This window comes from Eleginops maclovinus, chromosome 15 (genome assembly GCF_036324505.1).
Source record: "Eleginops maclovinus isolate JMC-PN-2008 ecotype Puerto Natales chromosome 15, JC_Emac_rtc_rv5, whole genome shotgun sequence".
Lineage (NCBI taxonomy): Eukaryota > Metazoa > Chordata > Actinopteri > Perciformes > Eleginopidae > Eleginops > Eleginops maclovinus.
In genome coordinates this window covers 3607945-3628686 of record NC_086363.1, presented here as the reverse complement: position 1 = coordinate 3628686, position 20742 = coordinate 3607945, and the positions used below count along the sequence as shown (strand labels likewise).

The 20742-nt window shown below is 41.0% G+C and overlaps 2 protein-coding genes across 3 annotated transcripts in view; both read left to right on the top strand.

Annotated features, from left to right (window-relative positions):
• Positions 1–293: 293 nt before the first annotated feature.
• Positions 294–10708, top strand: LOC134877289 (sterile alpha motif domain-containing protein 12-like). Of its 2 annotated transcripts, none has more exons than XM_063902748.1 (4): positions 294–441; positions 3463–3615; positions 3766–3906; positions 10564–10708. In XM_063902748.1, exons 2-4 carry the CDS (start codon positions 3495–3497, stop codon positions 10674–10676), a joined length of 375 nt encoding a protein of 124 aa, XP_063758818.1. In that variant the 5' UTR covers positions 294–441; positions 3463–3494; the 3' UTR covers positions 10677–10708. The 2 variants fall into 2 exon arrangements, with proteins under 2 accessions (XP_063758818.1, XP_063758819.1); XM_063902749.1 differs by lacking the exon at positions 10564–10708 and adding an exon at positions 4159–5020.
• A 7497-nt stretch (positions 10709–18205) lies between these two features.
• The window catches only part of LOC134876603 (exostosin-1), a 170692-nt gene continuing 168155 nt past the window's right edge, over positions 18206–20742 (top strand). Inside the window, exons 1-3 of the mRNA XM_063901620.1 lie at positions 18206–18258; positions 18388–18850; positions 19713–20212. Coding sequence (XP_063757690.1) covers positions 19925–20212 — 288 coding nt within the window. The 5' untranslated portion in view covers positions 18206–18258; positions 18388–18850; positions 19713–19924. The remainder of the gene's footprint in view (positions 18259–18387; positions 18851–19712; positions 20213–20742) is intronic.

Sequence of the window (20742 nt, the reverse complement as noted above, 5' to 3'; positions counted from 1 at the left end):
TCTTCAAGAGCAAAGTACTGTGCTGTTTGGCAAGTAGGCTGATGTGTACCACTATCACCAATTCGCAACCAAAGTGAGTTAGTAAGGCCCTAAATGTAAACGTGTCTTAGTCCCTGTCTTCCCTGTCTTGTTGCATACAAATAAATACATTTCTCGGTCATTAAATGATAACAAAAATATATTAAAAACTACTTTGGAGAAGTTGGGCCTTAAAGCTACAAAGCTTCATTATTGAAAACGGAATGTTGCGTATTTTTCATCGTGATTTGCATGTGCAGTACAGGTGGCAGTATTCCTGACAGCAGTGAAGGCATCACGTGCAGCTGCACCTTGGTGGGCGGGTCCAGGAAGAGGAATGCACCTAATGGTACCTGAATGTTACTCTTCAGGTAGTGGAAAGGGTCGCCTTTAATACTTTTGTCAAAACCAAACGGACTGAAGGTAAATATCACCTACTTCCTGTAGCAGTAACCGATCCTAACGTGTGTAAAGGGTTTTGTTTGACCAGCTGTTTAGAGTGTCTGCTGTTATGAAAGGCAGCTGTTGATGGGTTACTGTACCGGGCCGTGTCTCTTCCCACACAGAACACGCCAAATTACATTCGTATTTTTTATATTTTCAACAGGCTTAATTCACCGGGAAAGCAAGACAATTGCTAAATCACAGAAAATACGTCTGAGAGTAACTACTGTAATTCGGCATTTGCCATGCGTTCAAGAAAACACCTTATGTGGTCGAAATGTCAACATTTTCAACCACATTTTACACTTCTTAAATCAACACGAGCTGTGTGTGTGTGTGTGTGTGTGTGTGTGTGTGTGTGTGTGTGTGTGTGTGTGTGTGTGTGTGTGTGTGTGTGTGTGTGTGTGTGTGTGTGTGTGTGTGTGTGTGTGTGTGTGTGTGTGTGTAAGGCAATGCAGTTTTCAATGAAGTGATGAATGACGAGTTTGTAAAATGTCAGACACAACTTTGAATCTATTCTCAAATGATAACAGCCCTCTTTTAATGAGTTCATGATTTGCTTTTTGCTAAAACGAGAAACAAAATTGAGCTTTCAACTCACATAAAATCAGCCTTAACCTCCTACCATGGTATGATAATGGATCAAAATCAGGCTACGAAAAGCTGCAGGTTAATTAAATGAAGTCTCAGTGAACTTGAACACCTCAGCAGTCCAATGTAAAGGCTTGTTCAAGAGATGATGTAATTCTGCAAGGCACCACAAGATGGTAGGATTACACTTTAGGATGCATGATGACCACACACTGCATCTTGAGTGTACTGTTTGAACACTTTGTCTGGTTTGGTTATTTTGTCACATGAGAACATACCCATTTTAACACTTGTGGTCCTTTACTTTGTCCTTGCTTTGTCAGGTCGTCATTGTAACATTCCTAATTTCAGACTGTATTTCATTAATGCACATTGTGTGACTGCTTGTGTTTAGACAGTATTTTAATTAACATTCAGAAGTTTGGCGTCTTTAATGTATTTTTGAAGCAAGTTTTCCAGAGAAAAATGATTATATTCCTTAACTGAGGTATCAGTAAAGTATTGTTTTGCTACAAAAAGTGAAGCCCAGGCATCATATTGACTTAACTAGAGTAAAAACAATCCAATTATACCCATTTATGCTCAAGAAAACATGGAAAATGCAATAGTTTTAAGTTTGTGGAAATATCTTGTTTAAAGTTTTTCGAAACACCCAGAGTGATATCAATGCACTGCTTTCTGTTTACAACATCAGAACCACTTTACTTTCCTTCCTGGTACCACTTTTCTCTTCATACTTTTAATGCAGCTCCTGTTGCTATATATATATATAATCAAGATGCCAAGTAAAACCTGAATAGCTGCCCAAGAATTCACTTCAACGTCACTACCCTAAAGCTCAATACAACTTTCAAAGTACAAGTCAGCAGGCATGTGTTTGGTAAAGATTTAAACACATCCATTTGGATTAAGTAGTGGACATTAATTAATAAGTTGCAGTTATAGTACAGGATGGTAAAATCACTGTGGTACAAAAAGCCAATTTCCAAACCCTTCTTGTTCCCGTATATTACTTTTGTTTACAAGTCCTGGTTTACTTGTAACTGGGCGACAGAAATGAATGCTTCAGAGCAAAACAAGAGGCTATACATCCACTTTATTTCCCTGCAGATTTCAGCCCATCTTGGGAGTCATATAGTTTAAGAAACGCTGTCCATAGGCATAAAAATCAGCCTTGAGATTTCCTTCTTTACCCTCAGCTCGACCTGTCTCCAGTTGGAAGTTTCCTCCGTGTCTTTGCCCCGTTGTAAAGGTCTTCACCGTCTGTATGTCAATTACTCTGCTGGGACCTCGTTATTGCACCAGCCAATCACCCATCCCACTTAATTAACACAGAAAATTACATTCCTGTATTTATACCCCAATAACTACACTGGCCCGCTGAAAAGGTCACATCAACAGTTTAGCAGTTTTCGCCCTATAGCGCTGCAGCCCAGGAGGATATAGCTGGGAGGAAAGCCAACAGAACCGCAGGCTAAACAAACTTTTTCGGGGAACTTTTCTGACCTTTTTTTTGGTGTCTGAGATGGTGGGTGTCACCTTACTGTTATTTTCAGCCTTGAGGAATCCCTCAACGAGATGTCTGTCAGCATCTTGGTAAGGCCATTTAATCTCAAGTGTTAAATGTCAAGAGAAAATGACATTTCCTTACGTTTGAGGGACAACAGGCAGCAATGTCCTCTGCTAATGGGCAAAACTGCACATGAGATCCTGCAGAGGGGAAACTGCATGTTCTATGTGACGACAATTCTGCTTAAACTCTGGTGAGGTGAACTTTAATCATCACGGGAACACTTGTCAGGTTTATTACTAGCATAACGCCTCCTGTCCTTATTGGAATAAATTGTAACAATTTCTCATTACTTATTTTCTGGATAAAATGTTCTGGCAAAATTTAAATGCAACACATTTGGGTTTTAAAACATATGTAGGTAAAAAAAAACCACCCTGCATTTTGTAAAATGGTAATGTATTTGTTCCACTGTTTTTGTTTTTTAGTATTGACTGCATAATTGCTAACGAATAACACTTAATTGCAGCCTGACAAACAAGAAGTGATGTGTCATTAAGTTTAATTTTGAATGGAAACCAGGAAGAATAGAAACAAATACCCAAATGATTATATTAATAAAGTATCTTTTAGCCAGTGTGTTTCTGCAAATATTAATCAAATACAATTAAAAAATCCTCTATATTTAAACTAAGGCTTTATCTGCTGTAAGTACGTCATGAAGAGAGTAAGCTATGATAGATTATTTAAAAAAAAGAACTTCCTTTAAACCATTCTTGGAGTATTTCCCACCTGACTGCTTATGTTTCTTGTCCATCAAATGGCCAAACCTACATTTGCCGTTCTGTAGTAAACCTGTAAACCTTTTGTTCTTATCTCTTCTGGTTTTGTTTTCCCAGGGTGCTGCTGCTGCTGCTGTGGTTGCAGAGTGATGGGCCTGTCGAAGCGAGTGTCATTGTGGTCGGTGGAAGAGGTGTTGGAGTGGATGCAGGACTATCACCCGGCCAAGATGGACACGCTCCAAAAAGCCATAATTAAACACGCCATATCAGGTATTAAGCCATGCATCAAACTCAACCTGCTTTGTTTGCACAATTACTACAAGACTTTATTAGACAGAGATTTGATTGTACTGTACACACACATCCAGTTAATGAATGAATGAATGAATGAATTCCCACACATGCACGTCTCTCTTCCAGGCCGTGTGTTGCTGAGGTTAAAGGACCATCACCTGGAGCTCCTCGGGGTGGAGGCTGAAGAAGAGCAGCAGGAAATCTTGCAAGACCTGCTACTCCTCAGAGTGCAGGAAGAAGTCAACGAACTCAACGACATCTGCGCAGGTGAGGATGCTCAATTACTTTTATTTTTAAAGGATTCACCATTCGACGCTCTGTATTTGGTTCGATCGGGACTTCAACTAGCGACCCTTTTGTTCCCAAGCCAAGTCCCTAAAGACTGGGCCACTGGGTTTAATAACATACAATTTAAGTTACCAAATCCACCAAAAAAGTCTTCTTCTTGTGTACCATTTGTGTCCAACAAAAGAGGGAAAATATTCTAACTATTTTTGTGTATTTTGTTCTCTTTGCTAGAGTGTTTTTCTTCATAGCGGTAAATAAATATCTTCAGGAGGACTGTGAGGGGCTTGTTTTTTTTCATTCATCCAAGAGAAGGAGGGAGAGAAGTGGGAGTGATGGAAATAACAAGACAAGGTGAAAGAGAAAGAAGAATCGATGAAGAATGAAGAGAGAAAGAAACCCATTTCCTGAGTGAAATCTGACCTGTGCAGATGGATGAGATTAGTTTTTGTCTTCTTTTTTTTTGAGCCCTGCTGTGCATTAGTCTCTGTCTGTCTCTATAGTGGGTTAACATCCTATCAGGAAATATTTTTAGCTATGTAAAACCACTTTAGTCAAGACTGAAATGTCTACTGGATAGATGGTAATAGTCGTTCATGACCCCAGAGGATGAATTATAATGCTACTCATTTTTAACTCGCGAACCGTCATCAAGTCCTTTTGTACTTTTGTAAATGCACAATAAAAAAAAGCCAAAAAGGCACTAATATTTCATTTAATGTATAAAACACTTTTCGATTACTCGAATACACTTTAAGAAATATGTTTCATACAACTTTAAATAAAAGAATTGCAAGAAAATACAACATGCAATGAATTTAGAGAAAATACAAAGAAAATATAGGCCCCCAAAAAAGTAGGTTTTGGTCAGTTCAAGGAATCCTCTTGTGAACGTCTTCAAATGAAACGGTCCAAACATTTCTGAATGCCTTTTTATAAAATGCCCTTTATTTATTTATGTTGCCCTTCTTGTAATGTGTGTTCTAGGCATCAATACCACTCCACATTTGTATTGCGTACAGAAAAAGGTCATGTCTGTTTGTGTACATCAGTTCATGGCGATTGGTTGGATTAAAATAGCTGCTTTGGAAAGACACTCGAGGCCATGTGTGTATCATTTTGCAGACTTGTGTCTCTCAATCACATCCAGTTTTCTCCTATAATGTTTCCACTGAAGGAAATACCCTAACCCAAGACTTTCCCTTTCCTGTAGTGTTTAATATAGATGTTTGTGCATGTAAATGGTCTGCAAAGGCTTAAATCCCAATATCTCCTTTAGAGGGAGTTGCCTTAAACTCTTCAATCGGACTCCTGTGGTGTACAAGATATACCTCACTCCTTTGTTAACTTCTGTAATGTAATGACATCACTATGAAACACTCACGCTTCTACTGGCTCCAACACATTGTAACTGATAGGCTAAAGGGGCGGGACATCTCCAAGCTGTTGACCAATCATAACAAAGCCAGCCAGCTAACCAATAAGAGCAGACTGGGATCTGGTTTCAGACAGAGGGTGAGAAAAAATATGAACCTGAAAATTAGTTTAATATGTACTCTTCAAGCCAAATTCAATGGTTTGTCTCCCAAAAATGTGCAAACATGCACTAACAAGCTTACTCAAAGGAATTCAAAGAGGCAAACTGTTAAGAGTGAGAAACAACTTGCTTAGGAAAACTTCACCAAACATCATGAGTGACCTTTCCTCTTTTCTTTCTGACTTATTCCGTGTGTGTGTGTGTGTGTGTGTGTGTGTTTGTGTGTGTGATTAATACCCCAGGAGATGGTGTGACATTTGATTTGGTAGGGCGTGGTTGCGGGAAGTGCTTACTCAGCAGAAATGTAAATCCACCTCACTGATGGAGTGAAGGGGGTGATGAAATACACCACTGACCCTGACGAAATAGCCCGAAGAAAAAACTCTGACGATAAACACACTAATGCTAAATCAGCCTATTGCTAAATATGTTCTCTTTTAGGAAATGGCAGTGGGTTGTTTTGTGCATATGAAATAAATAACCTGAAGATGCATTTGTAGAAATATAATATGACTCGATGGCTCCACTTGATTGACATCCAAATTAAGTATGGTTTTTAATCTCATTGACATCTATGTTGATTGTAGGCCTGCAATATTTAATATTTATCATTATTTTGAACACTTTATGGTGGTGATGAGCTGCAAAGAGTGTAGAAAGAGGGTCACAGGAGACCGGAAAGGGAGGGCACAGGAAGAGTGAGACACACCGGGCTTACCAAATAACAGTTTGTTTAAAAAATGCTCTTCAATATTGCAATTTTTGGTGCTTTTAATATATATTTTTCCCTGTACAATTCTATGTTTTCCTCTATATATAAGTTCCTGAAATAATTACTAGACTAACATGAACAAGGTGCATCTTCTTTCGAGCATGTCATTTAAAAAAACCTGTTTCCACAAACCCGATTCAGTCTATTTGATCTCTTTCTTTGCTGTCCCAGGCTTTCTTGCATGCATGTGTAACGTACGTGTGGCTAAATTAAATTAAAGACCTTGACATCCATATTTAGTGGATTTTCTATTTACAAATCACAGCTCAACCTCATATATTGAAAATTAATCAAACAGACACAGAGAAAATATAAATAAATAGTCACATTTTACAGTGAGCTCACTTCTGTTGATGCTTTGTGACACACACACACACACACACACACACACACACACACACACACACACACACACACACACACACACACACACACACACACACACACACACGTTGACTTGATTTATCCCTGTTTTTGGTCAGAGAGCCACACATTCAGGAATAAATCCACAAATTCTGTCATTTTGTTCTCCATTGTTCCACAACCAGGCCAACACTGCAGCTGTGATAGCGACCTGGTGTCCAAGGTTTCAAAAAGGCCAGTTGAAAGTCAGCGAGAGCCTCCTCCTCGTCCTCCTCCTCCTCCTCAGTCCTTTAGCGTCTCCCAGACAGAGCAGCCTCTCTGTCACTTTCTGGTGATTTATTCATAGCTGCACCAGGGAGAGAAAGATCAATACTTTCTAAAAGAAAAATGACTTAGCGTCAGGAAGAAAAAGAGAGAAGTTCAGTGCAAGTTCAGAGGGGATGTGAAAGTTTAGCAGGCCATGCCAGGAATCCGCTGCACACTTCACCGCATGCTGGCACGTTTTCCTCCTAACTATAGGCTAATCATTTGAAAAGTAACACCATCAGCTCTACTTATGACTCCCTCGGTGCAGTCATTTGTCACATTATGTTTCTGTTATACCTCTGAAAGTGGCTCTTGGCGTTACCTTGAACATAAGCTGGTTTCCTCCTGTGTGAAAACTGCTGGTGGTGACAAATATTACGGAGCGGTCTATTTGCATTCTTGGCGTGCTAGTTTGCAATGTCAGCTAACCCGACAGCTGCTGGCAGATCAAGCTAACACAACAGGACACAAAGCTAACACAACACTAGCACTGCTAACATGCTGTTTACTGAAGAGCAAACAAATCCCATGTGGGAGCTTGGATGACTGCAGTGTACAGTGTTTAGTTGAAGTTTACAGGAGGATCAATACACTTTCAAAGCAGCCATTCAATCTCATTTTCCATTCTGCTATTCAGACTCAGTTTTCCAATTTATTCCAAATTATAAACTATATTTCTGTTGATTTCTGCACATACCGCTCTACTGTAGTACGGGGCACAAGCTAACATAGAATATAAGTGAGGGTTTGAATGATGGATTGATTAATGGTCCAGTGTGTGAGATTTAGTTGCATCTACCCGGGCTCGTTCTCAGCTAATTAAAACACGTCAATTCTTAGTTTTATGAAACGATACTCTAGTGAATACCTATATAGGAAAGCTATATTCCATTTCTGCAAATAGATCATCCTAAATCCTGCACACTCAACCTTTAAATAACCGTACCCGTAGAGGTAAAGATGAGGAATTATAATTAAAAGCATGTGCTAATGTAAAAATCTATTTATAATATGAAACCCATCTGTATGGATTATAGGATTATATTATTATACATTTCACCTATGAGTGGTTCAACTGGAAGGCCCAAAACATCCGTTCTATGACTTCCACCGAGATGGTATTTCAGTCACCCTGCACAGTAATTACATATCTATAGTTATTCCTCAAAATGAAATGGTAATACTATATTTGTATTCCCCTGTGAGAAAACTTTCCAAAAAGTACACAGATCTCTTTCTTCTCTGCTTAGAGCTGCAGGCAAAGAAGCATTTTCAACACCCAGTTTTACAGCTCACACACTCCTCGAGGTGCATATGTATGTGTGCTCACGAACATCCACACTATACTTGCCGCGTGTGTGCAAAATTGCCTGTGCATGCAAGCATTTTACAATACAAGTGAAACTGTCACTTGAGAGCAACCAAACACCACATCACATTTATTACATTTTCCCCGAGTCTGTGCTTGTTTAAAAATCACTCCTGCTGCAGCCTGTAGTTAACCAACTGTAGAGCAACAAAATGTGAAACACGGAGTCTGACAAATATCTGCTTTTAAAAATGCTGCTTTTGTTCAGTCTGGATGCAGAACGAGTAGGTGGTTAGAGGTTTTCAGCTCCTGCAGCACTTGGGCCTGCAAACTGTCGAGTTCCTGAACAAAACATTGAGTTGCTAACCCGAGGTGAGCGGACCTTACTGAGGAGGAGGTCAAGAGAGGCTGGAGTTACTGAGCAAGATTGGTAACAAGAAGTTTTGCATTACTGTATCTGAGAAAATCCTCGAGCTGTTTTAGTTTTTGAAAAAGTAATATCAGGTTTTTGTGAATATATCACTTCCTTTTTTTGTGGATCATGACATATCATGACTAATATTGATCTGTAGATGTATTTGTATATTCATATTCAAAATACGATGAGTATGTTTGATGGAAAAAGTTTAAACTGAAGGAAAAATAGGATGGCTGACGGGTGCAAACGCGCTACAACGGCCCATACATTTCCATAACATCTTCGCCAACTTGATAATCCATGCACAGAATTTAGAAAGCATTCTCCAACTTTATTAAGAGCGCTGGAGCTCCAAACACAATGGAAACAAGGGGACACAAAAACCCGATGCACACAGCTACATAACCATGATAATATCAATAGGAATCATGTGATCACATTGTTAAAATAAGCCGATAAAACCAACATTTTCAGTTTTGAAAATCAGTTTTGAAAAATGTGTATTTGTATTCGTGTGAAAAACACCAAAGAATGTTGTACAAATCTAATTAATGCAGCTTTAAAATGCAATGTTTAAGCTTAAGTATATTTATTAATTGTGTGATCTGAATGTGACACTGAATAAGTTGACAGTTTTTTCTTGAGGGTATCATTCCTAAATCGATTACCTTCCCTTTACTTATTGTGAAACTGATTTCAAATCCCACCAAATCTCCTTTGTCAATTCAAGCTTTCAATTCTCCTCAACGCTTCTTTCATTTTATTCCTCTACGGTCTGACTCATAGCCTGAAAGTCGATGTCTCCAGCTACATACAAACTGGATTCCTGTCATGGATCTTCTTAGCAATAGAATTACAGCCAAAAGAGAGACATCCTGCAGCCTGAAGCCTCTCCCTCCTGAGACTCTTTCAGCAGTGATCAATGTGGCGTAACCGGAAAACTGTCCACACATTCAGTCAAACCATCCCCCCAGGTGAGAAGAGATATGAATGAATAAATAGGGAAAGAGCAGGTTGTATGTTTGCATTATGGTAAAGTAGTCCTGTTGACTTCCATGGATACAAAAAAGGTGTTAATTAGAGCTATTTCCTGTCTGTACGTCCTCTGTGTTGATGATTATCAGCCAGTTTTCATATTCTTGGCTCAGGGTTGGGTGAACTGATGCACCTGGTTTGGAGTGAACAGAGGGGGGAAATAGTGAGAGGGATAATAGAGAGAACAGATAAAAGCAGATTCAGTGATCCTGCTGGGTTTATTAGCAGAGCACACCTGTTCATGGGCTACAGCAGGTGCCTCCAGCAGACAAGGCCAGACTGAGCATACAAGTGTGTGTCTGTGTATTAGTCCAACCAAATATGGCCGTCTGCTACCGAGCACACCTATTTGTCAGGACAAACGAATGACACAGGAAGGAAGGCCAGAGCCAAAAACAGAAGCAGAATAAAACACTGTGTACTTTATTACCTGGAAGTGGGAAAATGAGTTCTGTCAACAAATGGTCCATTTATTTCCCCGCACATCAATGGGCTCCTGGCACTTGATTTATCTTCTGTGTATGGGAAGCAATGGAGTGAGAAGAGAGATAGCGAGAGCGATGAAGGATGAGGAGGACGGGCTCCTGCTGTATTTAAGCCTTGTAGGAACAAGCATCACAATGTTCCACTGAGAGCGCAGAGATGGAAACTCTGATCAGGAATCATCTTTAACCACTCCACAACAAGTCGAGCAAGTAAACTCAATCTCTGTTGTCTTCACGGCACATGGTGGAGCTTTCTATCCAGAAAACAAAAAAGCATTTTCATTGCACACAGAGGATGTATTTTCCCCAGGTATTCAACTGGTATTGTGTGAGGGAAGAGTTTGTTTGTTCACCTGCCTGCAGAGATGATCCTTTCATGAAGCATTTACTCACTCTGATTTCTCTCGTCGATAGTGACACCAGGAACAACACACCTGCTGACATCCTGTTTCTCTTCCTTATTGCCTTGTTTCATTCCTGTTGCATCAACCTGGAGCTGCACCTGCGTGTTAGCCCTGATACTGTAAACCCTAATATGGCAATAAATCATTGAGCTTTACCTCTCTGTCTGTGTTTTTCTGCAATGGGGCCAACTCCACATTTGTTGTGGTATAAATCTGAAGTTTCATAGTATGACAGCTTTATTATTTTAGTTAATTTGTTCCCAATATGATGTAGTGAAGATGTGGCTAAAACTACAAAATTATAACCTCACATGTAAGCTCTTTTATACTGTTTTGGTGTTTTCCCTTCCCTGTTGTGTGTTGTATAGGTTTGAGTGCATGTAAATGGTCCACAAAGGCAAAAATCCCAAGGTTTCTCTCCCAAACACTCCTCCCCCTGCCTGAAACTGATACATTATACTCTTCCAGACATATTGACATCACTACATTACACTCATGCTTCTATTGGCTATCACTCCAGTACATTGTACTTCATAAGCTAAGGGGTGGGACATCTCTAAGCCATTGACCAATCACAACAGAGCCAGCAAGCTAACCAATCAGAGCAGACTGGGCTCTGGTTACAGACTGTTAGAACATTAAAGCATGTAAACAGGTCACATTAGAGGCACAAAATACAAATATGAATCTTAGAAATGAGCATTAAATATCCTCTTTAATTTACCTTTGTGGGTGTGTGTGCATAATATGTAAGTGTGTGTTTGGCTGTCATGTTGATCAAGATAATCACATATTACAGTCAACTCCATCGCCCTGATGGATGCTCTCCTGAACGCCTGCTTGCTCCTCATCAAATGGATTACAGTAAATTATCCCTCTTCACACACTCACTAGAAAATGTATGAGAACGTCAGTCATTTTGCCTTCACATTAATATTTCACTCTGGTTAGTCACTGAGGCATAGCTCCGACTATAAATCAAATATTGTGTGTGTGTGTGTGTGTGTGTGTGTGTGTGTGTGTGTGTGTGTGTGTGTGTGTGTGTGTTTGCACTAAATGCCTATACCAGTTTGTGTGTGTTTGTGAGCAGCCTTTAAAACAGAATATTAAAACATTAAAGCTGACAGAATGACAGAGTGTACTGCGCAGGGTGTTGTGGATAATTGAAATGCCAAAAGCTCAAGATGGCCGCCTCATTTTAACATGAATTTACAGCTTCCATCACAAGCCATTAATACTGAAAATATTTTATGAGGAAGCCGTCACGGATTTCATTTATCCAGGCGAATATTCGCAAGATAAACCATCGCCTCGACGTTGACAGAAACAGGGTCTTGCTGCTTTTACTCAGACATGCATCGATGGAAAAAGGGCCGTGATGGACAGTTGGGTTGAATTTCACTTTAATAATTCAAAGGCTTGTAAATGGTCATGATAACCCCTAAAAAAAACTGTTTTCAGTAAAGTGCACTTTAATTAATTACACATTTTATGTATTTGATGCCAAAGAAAACAGCTTCTGACACTGTCCCACTGTTTTTTACCAATTTTATTCCTCCATGCTATACCTGTATTGTGCAATCTTAGCTTTAAATTGTATTCTCTGACCTTAAAAAAGACTGTTTTCATCCTATATAAATACACTTGCCATTGCTTTGCCAAGTTAGCACCAGTTTTTAACGTGTGCTGCACCCTCTTAGAGAATAACTGCACAAACACAAAGGAAATAAAGGTTAAATCAAAAATGGCTAGTATTTTTTACTCAATAGTCTCACCGAGCTTTCGGACGTGATGCGGTCTCCATAACAACGGCTTCCTCGCCCCGATGAGCTGTTTGTGACATTACAAGCATCCTCTTGACATTTCACAGTTTGGGGCGAAAGGTCAGCAGTCCTGGGCAAGAAGAAGAAGGAGGAGGAGCAGAGAGGGAGGAGAGGAGTCCTGCTTCTCTTTACCCTGAGTCCTGCAGGCTTTTCCTTTCATCGATTGACCCTAATATGTTTCTTCTACATGCACACACACATATATATATACACACACTCTGCCGGTGGTGACACGAAGATGCATTGAGGTGAAGAGGGATGCATTCAAAACCTATTTAGACCATCTTGAAACTGGAGGTTGTATGTACAGGGAACATGTTAGAATTATCCTGTTTCATCCAAAAAAGAAAGAGCCTACAGAGAGTTCTCCTTGTCCTACTTACTGTCTCCTCTTCTGCCTTTTCCTGTGGTTATAATGCAGGAGTAGTAGCCTTTTAAATTTAGGTTGAAACAGTTGAGTCTATTGAGTTGATACAACAGAATCAAGATGGTAAAACAGGAGAGGTAAAACAGACTGTGTAGCCTACAAGTGGCTGTATGTGAAAATGCACAACACTGTGAAAAAAAGGTCGCCAGATTGACAAAAAAATGCACAAATGACAGCCTTAGAAATACCATACATTCACAGCTAGACACAAAATATTGCACGTGTATCCTGATGATGATAAGTATTATTCCAATGCATCTAGCCTGACATTTTCTTTCTCCAGAGGGCTCTTTGTGTGGATGCTTTTTGAATTGGTTACAACATAAACAGGTGAGCATTTGTGAACTGTGGTTCGGACTTTTGGTTAATTATTTGGGGAACATCTGGTTTGAGGTTAACTTGAAGTCATAGCCTCATTTTCAGTTTATTTATCTGCAGTTGAGACTATGCTCGTTGTAACAAAAAAAACAGCAAGGAGAGTAAGATTTATTTGGATATTCATTGTAAACTATTTCATCAAGGGGTCGACAACTCTGCCTGTGACCTTACAAAAGACACTGTTGGCCGTGACTTGATACCTTATATGTTCATTTGAAACTTAAGTTTAAAAGGGTAAAATGATGACTTGATGATATTTTGGACGGACTATGATGTAAGCTGCAACTTGACTGATTATGTGGAGGCATGCAACCAGTTCCAACCAGTTCTAGGTGTATATTGCATTTGGTTCTGGTGCTGTTTTCCCAGTCAGAATGCATGCTGCTCTGTGATGTTATCCACATGCCATTTTGTTTTGTCATTAAAAAAATATGTGTTTGCTTCCCCTTTTAAAACTTCAGTGCATGCACTTCTGTAGACGGAGCAGGCATTTTAGCTGCTCTGTTGGTTTGTTATGACTCTCAAATGGATAATAATTACTGCCTCGCTCTTTGTGTTGTGTTCGGCAGCAGATGGTCGTGGAAATGCGAATTGTTGGAAAATTGTACTGCAGCCTCAAATCCTGAGCTGGAGCATCTGAACAGAGCAGCTAGCTGCCCAGCTGGCTATGCGTGTGTGTGGCTGTGTGTGTGTGTGTGTGTGTGTGTGTGTGTGTGTGTGTGTGTGTGTGTGTGTGTGTGTGTGTGTGTGTGTGTGTGTGTGTGTGTGTGTGTGTGTGTGTGTGTGTGTAACATTATGAGGTAGCATGAGTCATTACACGAAACCAATAATCACAAAGCAGATTACAGCCATGGATATGTTTTTTTACTATTTAGTGTGTGATGTGGTGTTAGCTGAAGGGGGGGTTCACGTGCCCCCATCCCATGATATGGCTCAGTCAACAGCGTTAGCATTTAGATGACTCCTTCACATGGCATGCTGAACAAAGATTAAGAGTTTAAAACATTTTTTCTCACGCAGGAATCACTTCTCGTGTTGCTGAAAGTTCTTGTTGTAGAACTTTGAATCAGTTTCTCTTCTCTGGTATCAGGAAAGAATTCCCCTTAAAGGGACAATTCCCCCCCTTAAAAACATTGGGAAAAGTGTTTCCTCTTACCTAATCGATGTAGTTTGGGCATGAGTTTTAGATATCAATCATAGGGATGTGGGAAGAAAATGTCCCTTTCTGGGAAGATGAAGAAGTTATTCAAAATGTGCATTTTGTTGATTAACCAATATTCTTAAGACAAAATACATCTCAAGGTGTTTTTTGCATCTGCATATTTCTACTAAATTCACCAATAATGATCATAAAATAAGCCTAACTTGCATAAATTAACAAAACATTTCAGAAAACATACCGTACAAACGTTTTCCTTTAATGTAAGTAATTACTTAGGCGAGTCATGATGATATCTATCTGGTTTACCTTGTTTACCTGTCTTCACGTAACCGCAACTTCATTCAGTGATAGAAGAAGTTTCAAGATTGTTTCCTTAAGTAAAAGTAAAGATACCACACTTAAGTAAGATACAAGAGCAAAAGTACATTATTAGCCAACAAGGTAAAGCTGCATCACAGCATCCTAAAAGCTGGTACAGGACAGAAGTACACTTTACTTACAAGTCACCTTAAGCTTCAGGATTGATGGTGAAAATAAGGAAGTGGATGAAGTGAAGCGGTGGACTGAGACTGGAAACAGATCAAAGTTTAGCTCCCTCCTTCTCTGTGCTGCCCTGCATCTTTCTCAGATTTATCTTCCCCTAATCGACCATGAAGCCATCAACACCAGCCAATCCCTCAGAGTTATCACATTGCAGGTAAGTGAAAACAAAACTGGTGAGCAGAGGTAGTGTTTCAGACAATCGTTGGCCTGTGTTTTTCTATAATTCAAAGTCAAAGGATTTATTCTGCTATTGTTCAGCCAGAGATCAAAGATGAGAAATCTCCTTTATAGTGTTGTTTGAAATCCAGGATTTATACCGCTCCCACCTCCTGTGAGCGGTCCATTTCTGGCACCAGAACAACGGGAAGACATTAAACTGTACCAGCAACAAGTTTTACAGCTATAGGTTTACAGGATGTTGAACAAAAAGGAAAAACAATCCAGCCAAATCAATACGACACAATCTGTAATATAACGATATAAATTATTTTAAACCCAGATCGCATCGGGCAGAGACTGGAGACACGGCAAGTAAATCTTATTTATAAAGCCCTGAATGGATTCAAATGAGCAGAAAACAGAGCTGGAAGGACTGAGGATGTAAGACCTTCAATCACAAAACCAATGGATCAAATTAGTAATGCAGAAGCTGGAGAAGATGCACCTTCAACGGCTCCATTAAGAGATTTGAAAAGCCCATTAATAACTTGGTGTGTACAGGAAGTCCATTCGTTTCAGATGATGTTCTTTTAGGTTTCTTTGTTTAGTAAAAGGATATAGCACTTTTCTAGTCTTTGTAGACACAGCCAGATGTAAGTGCAGTATTTATTTATCATACTGCACATATTTTAACTGGATGGCTCATGTTAGAGTATAACAAAAACACAACTGTAGTGCGGTGAGAAGTACAAAGTGTGCCAGCACGGCCTCTGGTAGACCCCCACACAATATGCACTGTTGAGATCTTGTGCAATGAACGGCAATGTGCAATATAAGACACCTTTCTTTAGATACTGTGCAATCATCATCATCATCATCATCATCATCATCATCATCATCATCATCATCATCATCATCATCATCATCATCATCATCATCAATCATAATTGTTATAATGTCTCAACTCTTTTCATTACACACGTAATTTGCGTCCTAGCCACTTCTGCGTCCACGCCACTTCTGCGTCCACGCCACTTCTGCGTCCACGCCACTTCTGCGTCCACGCCACTTCTGCGTCCACGCCACTTCTGCGTCCACGCCACTTCTGCGTCCTAGCCACTTCTGCGTCCTAGCCACTTCTGCGTCCTAGCCACTTCTGCGTCCTAGCCACTTCTGCGTCCTAGCCACTTCTGCGTCCTAGCCACTTCTGCGTCCACGCCACTTCTGCGTCCACGCCACTTCTGCGTCCACGCCACTTCTGCGTCCACGCCACTTCTGCGTCCACGCCACTTCTGCGTCCACGCCACTTCTGCGTCCACGTCACTTCTGCGTCCACGCCACTTCTGCGTCCACGCCACTTCTTCGTCCTAGCCACTTCGCCACTTCTGCGTCCACGCCACTTCTGCGTCCACGCCACTTCTGCGTCCACGCCACTTCTGCTTCTGCGTCCTAGCCACTTCTGCGTCCTAGCCACTTCTGCGTCCTAGCCACTTCTGGTCCATGCCAGCCACTTCTGCGTCCTTGCCACTTTTGCGTCCACGCCACTTTTGCGTCCACGCCACTTCTGCGTCCACGCCACTTCTGCGTCCACGCCACTTCTGCGTCCACGCCACTTCTGCGTCCACGCCACTTCTGCGTCCACGCCACTTCTTGAGTAAATGTGTTGATTTGCGTCACTACTTGTCTGAATGTCATCAATTAGCTAAACAGTGTCTCTGGCTCAGTGGAATAATATGCAATGTTCTTATTTCACCTGCTTTGATTTGTATCTTGTCCTGCCTGCCAGTGGTATCTAATTTTCCTTAAATGTCATTTAGTAGCTACATCAGCCAGGTAATATTTGGTTCATGTGTGTGTGTGTGTGTGTGTGTGTGTGTGTGTGTGTGTGTGTGTGTGTAAACTGGAACTATTGAAGTGCGGCTGCAACATGAACCACTCGATGGCACTGTTTGCTTCATGATCTGCCTTCAGTGTGGCTCCACAACATCTTAAACAGCACCTCTTAATTTATGAGATAAAGATATCTACTTATTAAATAATTACCAATTTGATTTGAATCAGTCAATGTCTTCGGAAATATAAGCGGCAGGAGAGATTGACGGATAAGTGGTCGAAGTTGATTTATTGGGCGGGATATTTGAATCATTAAGAGATTAAATGAGCTGGGCTTAATTAAAAGTGGTTTAGGTTGGCATAGAGTCAGTTCACTAAACCTTGACAAGCCTTGACAAATCCTTTTAACATCATTTGCAACTAAATTATCATTACCTCAAGGGGAGCCTGCAGAGTGCAATGAGACAAATTGCATGCAGATTACAAAACTTTCCAAGAGCCCGAAAGTGTTGCCTAATTCACTCTTGTAAATTGAAGGGAAAACAACAAACTCCATTAGAAATGTTCTTGATTAAGAGCAACACAACAAGACACGCTGAGAGTGAATTTGCATCCATTTAGCACCAAGCTGCACACCTCGACTGTTTACTAAAGGGAAGAATACAGTGTAAAAAACTAAAAAATAGACTGTACTGAAAGTATTACGTCAACAGATAAACATAATTGTATTAGGTTAGTTGAAAGCAATAATATTAAACCATTAACTCAATAATATAGCTTTCAAGCAAATGTTTATAAGTTCATATCTTAATGGAACAAGCTGCATAAAAGGTGCAACCAAAATGCCTAAACTGCATCATTAAGTCCTGTTTAATAACTCGTTTAAACTCAGATAATGCATCTGAAGGGAGTTTGGTTTGTAAAGCTGTATGGCAAAGTCAGTATTGAAGACCTGCATGCTTTTATTGCTTCCAAATACATTTCTGAAACCTTTCCTCATTATTAAACCGACAAAAACGAAGCTTCAAATGCAGACTGAGAGATGCTGAATCATTGCAAGCTCCTGCACCTCATATCAGATCCAACTGAATCGACATGCATGCTCCAAACCCCCCTCAGTGTGTCAGGTTTATCTTCTGCTGCTGCTGCTGATGCACGGTGGCGCAGCCCACATCCATCTGAGGATTTGAGGAAGGAAACATGAGGACATCGGGTCTGCTGGAGGCGAGCAGTCAGGATGGATTAACCGCGAAACACCACCAATCAGGTTGTTCATTTTCTCCATCACTCTCACCCTATTGAGGAAACCCCGCTGCCTGTTGTGCAGACCGTGAAGACGCACCTAATGGGATTTTATTGAAGCGCGTCTCTCCGGATCAGGTGCGCAGGCATTTCCTTAACTCACCTGGGATGATGATCATTGCTTATTTCTCACCCGGAGAGCAGGTGGAATAACATTTCAAAGTTTGGATCTTGTTTTTGTGGGATTTTCCTTTTTTTTTGTTATAGGGTGATGGCAGTTGATGATTTGACATGCATGTTAACACACCAGTTAATCCTGGATGGATGCTGTCGGGGTTATCACGGCTGTTCTCGCAGATGATCGTGTGTCTACATTTCCACCTCGGATACCTGCGGTGCTGGTAAATAGGTGCGCGCTCGCCCGGCCGGAGCCTCGTGCACGTGAAAATCACTCCGTGGTATTTCCACGAGGAAAGTTTGAGACTGGGGCGCGGGGGAGGATGAAGCCAGCGCACCGTTTTGGGCTTCCCTACGGACGCAGAGCTCAGTGACTGCTGGGAAAACGTGCTTTTAACGTAGTATAAGATCCGTGGATGGATTTGTGATCCTGGTGTTTGGGCGGTGGAGCTGGAGAATGTGTATCCGAGTTGAGGAGCGCTGCTCGGGCTGGAGGGGAGAGCAGCGGATGTCCGGATCTCTTCCCGGGACCACAGGTGTTCCGTGTAAACAGGTAGGGCAATGCACGGAGTTTGGTGCTAGCTCAGGTCACCGAAAACAATTGAAAGCAAGCATTACTATAATCCTAACAGTGTTTATGGAGATGGATTACTAAACGGTGCAGATATACCACGTGTTTCCTCATGCATCCCAAACCACGCTCCAAACCACATTGAGAAATCCTGCAGTTCAGTGCAGCGTTTCTCACCAAACATCATCGAATGTCTTTCTTCATTAAACCTCCAGCTATGAAGCTTGCACCAGTTGCATTGTAATGTAGTTTTATTTATGTGAATGTTGGGATTATTCACAATTTAATCGCAGAACCCCGAAACACGTGTCACTGAATTGTTTGAAAAAGTTACGATTTTGCAGGAGCAGTCTGCTGCAGGCAAAGCTGAATTTGCAAGGGTTACTAATGGTATTTGCGAAAAGTCTTGAAGCATATCTATAAAGTAAATAGCTCTGCTAAAAGTCAAATGCATGTTGAATTGGCAACATAGTCAACGTGTTCTATGATAACATTTCAGATGCTTGTATTCTTTAATAATGCCTCGCTTTCTGATTTACAACAAATCACTGAGTGAGATGCACCAGTTTAACTTTGTTTGATGCATATGACTATTTTTGTGGGGTTTCAGTTTCAAACTATTGAACACGAGACCTGTCACATGCACATTGCTTCTTTTTTTATTAATGCAAATCTACATTTGACTCCAAACACAGTTAGATTGATCAGCTTTTTAATTGATATGTAGTGCCTTAACACTGCTCCTCTATTAGCTTTCAGTCAAATAAGGAGCCAAATGTAACTGGATTTGTTGTACTCTATCTCTAACTGGTAGGATAATTCATCAGTACTTCTTCTGTTTCAGTGACTCCAGATCCCAACATGCCGAGCTGTGGATAGAGAGCCTGTCCTGTGGGTCGACCGGACCTGTGTCTACCTCCCTGCTCCTCCTCTCCTCATCATCCCCTAGTTCCTCATCCTCCTCTTCATCCTCCCCTCACTCTTCCTTCTTGTCTCTTCCTGTTTCTATCCCACCACCTCCTCCTCCTCCTCCTCTTCCTCCCCCCCACAGCACACATGCAGGCCAAGAAGCGGTACCTGCTTGTGTCTGTGGGGGCCGGTCTTCTCTTCCTCGTCTACCTGTGGGGTCTGCAAATCGGGGAGTTCCAGCAGCAGCCGTACCAATATCACCAGTTTCCCCAGTACCCCCAGTACCACCAGCCGGATTACCAGTACTACCACCACCAGAGCCAGGAGGTGTACCAGCCACAGCCACTGCCCCAGAGAAGTCCATCCAGAACCCCCAGGCACTGGCCAGAGTCCACCCAGCTGCTGGAGCCGTACCTGGAGGGAGGAGAGCAGGAGGTAAACTGTAGCTCATTTAGTAGCAGCAGTAGTCACTGGCAAAAGTGTAACGTTTATAGGACTGGATTATATATTGCTATATTGACATAGGACTTGAAGTTGTCTAAGATTTCTTTCCCCATAAGTGTCGTCTTTTAATGGTTTTAATTGCTGCATTGTGGTAAAGTGATGTCATTTTCTATTCTGAATTAGACCTTATTATCAAAATGGCGATATCCGATTAAGACGTGTGGGGAATTATTACTTATTATTCAATTTGTGACTCATGGCCTCTTGCCTGTTAACGCTCAGCTCTGTGCCTTGTACAAAAACCAGTTTGATCTTGTTATAACCATAAGAAGCTTAACTGGGAGACCACAGATTTGCCAAACTTGCACAATTTTGTCAAAAGGAGTGCATGTAAAGTGCTCCAATATGATTACTGTTGAATATTGACTATTCACAGTCGGATGTCAAGAGGAATATTACTGGAACATGCATATTTCTTTTGTCATGTAAAGGTTTAGAATGACCTGCTGTCTTATTAGAAT

Excerpts from the sequence above, each read along its gene's own strand:
- LOC134877289 (XM_063902748.1), top strand. The coding sequence starts at position 3,495 with ATGGGCCTGTCGAAGCGAGTGTCATTGTGGTCGGTGGAAGAGGTGTTG. Across the intron at positions 3,616-3,765 it reads AATTAAACACGCCATATCAG|GCCGTGTGTTGCTGAGGTTA; the intron begins GTATTAAGCCAT and ends TCTCTCTTCCAG. Across the intron at positions 3,907-10,563 it reads ACTCAACGACATCTGCGCAG|TGACACCAGGAACAACACAC; the intron begins GTGAGGATGCTC and ends TCTCGTCGATAG.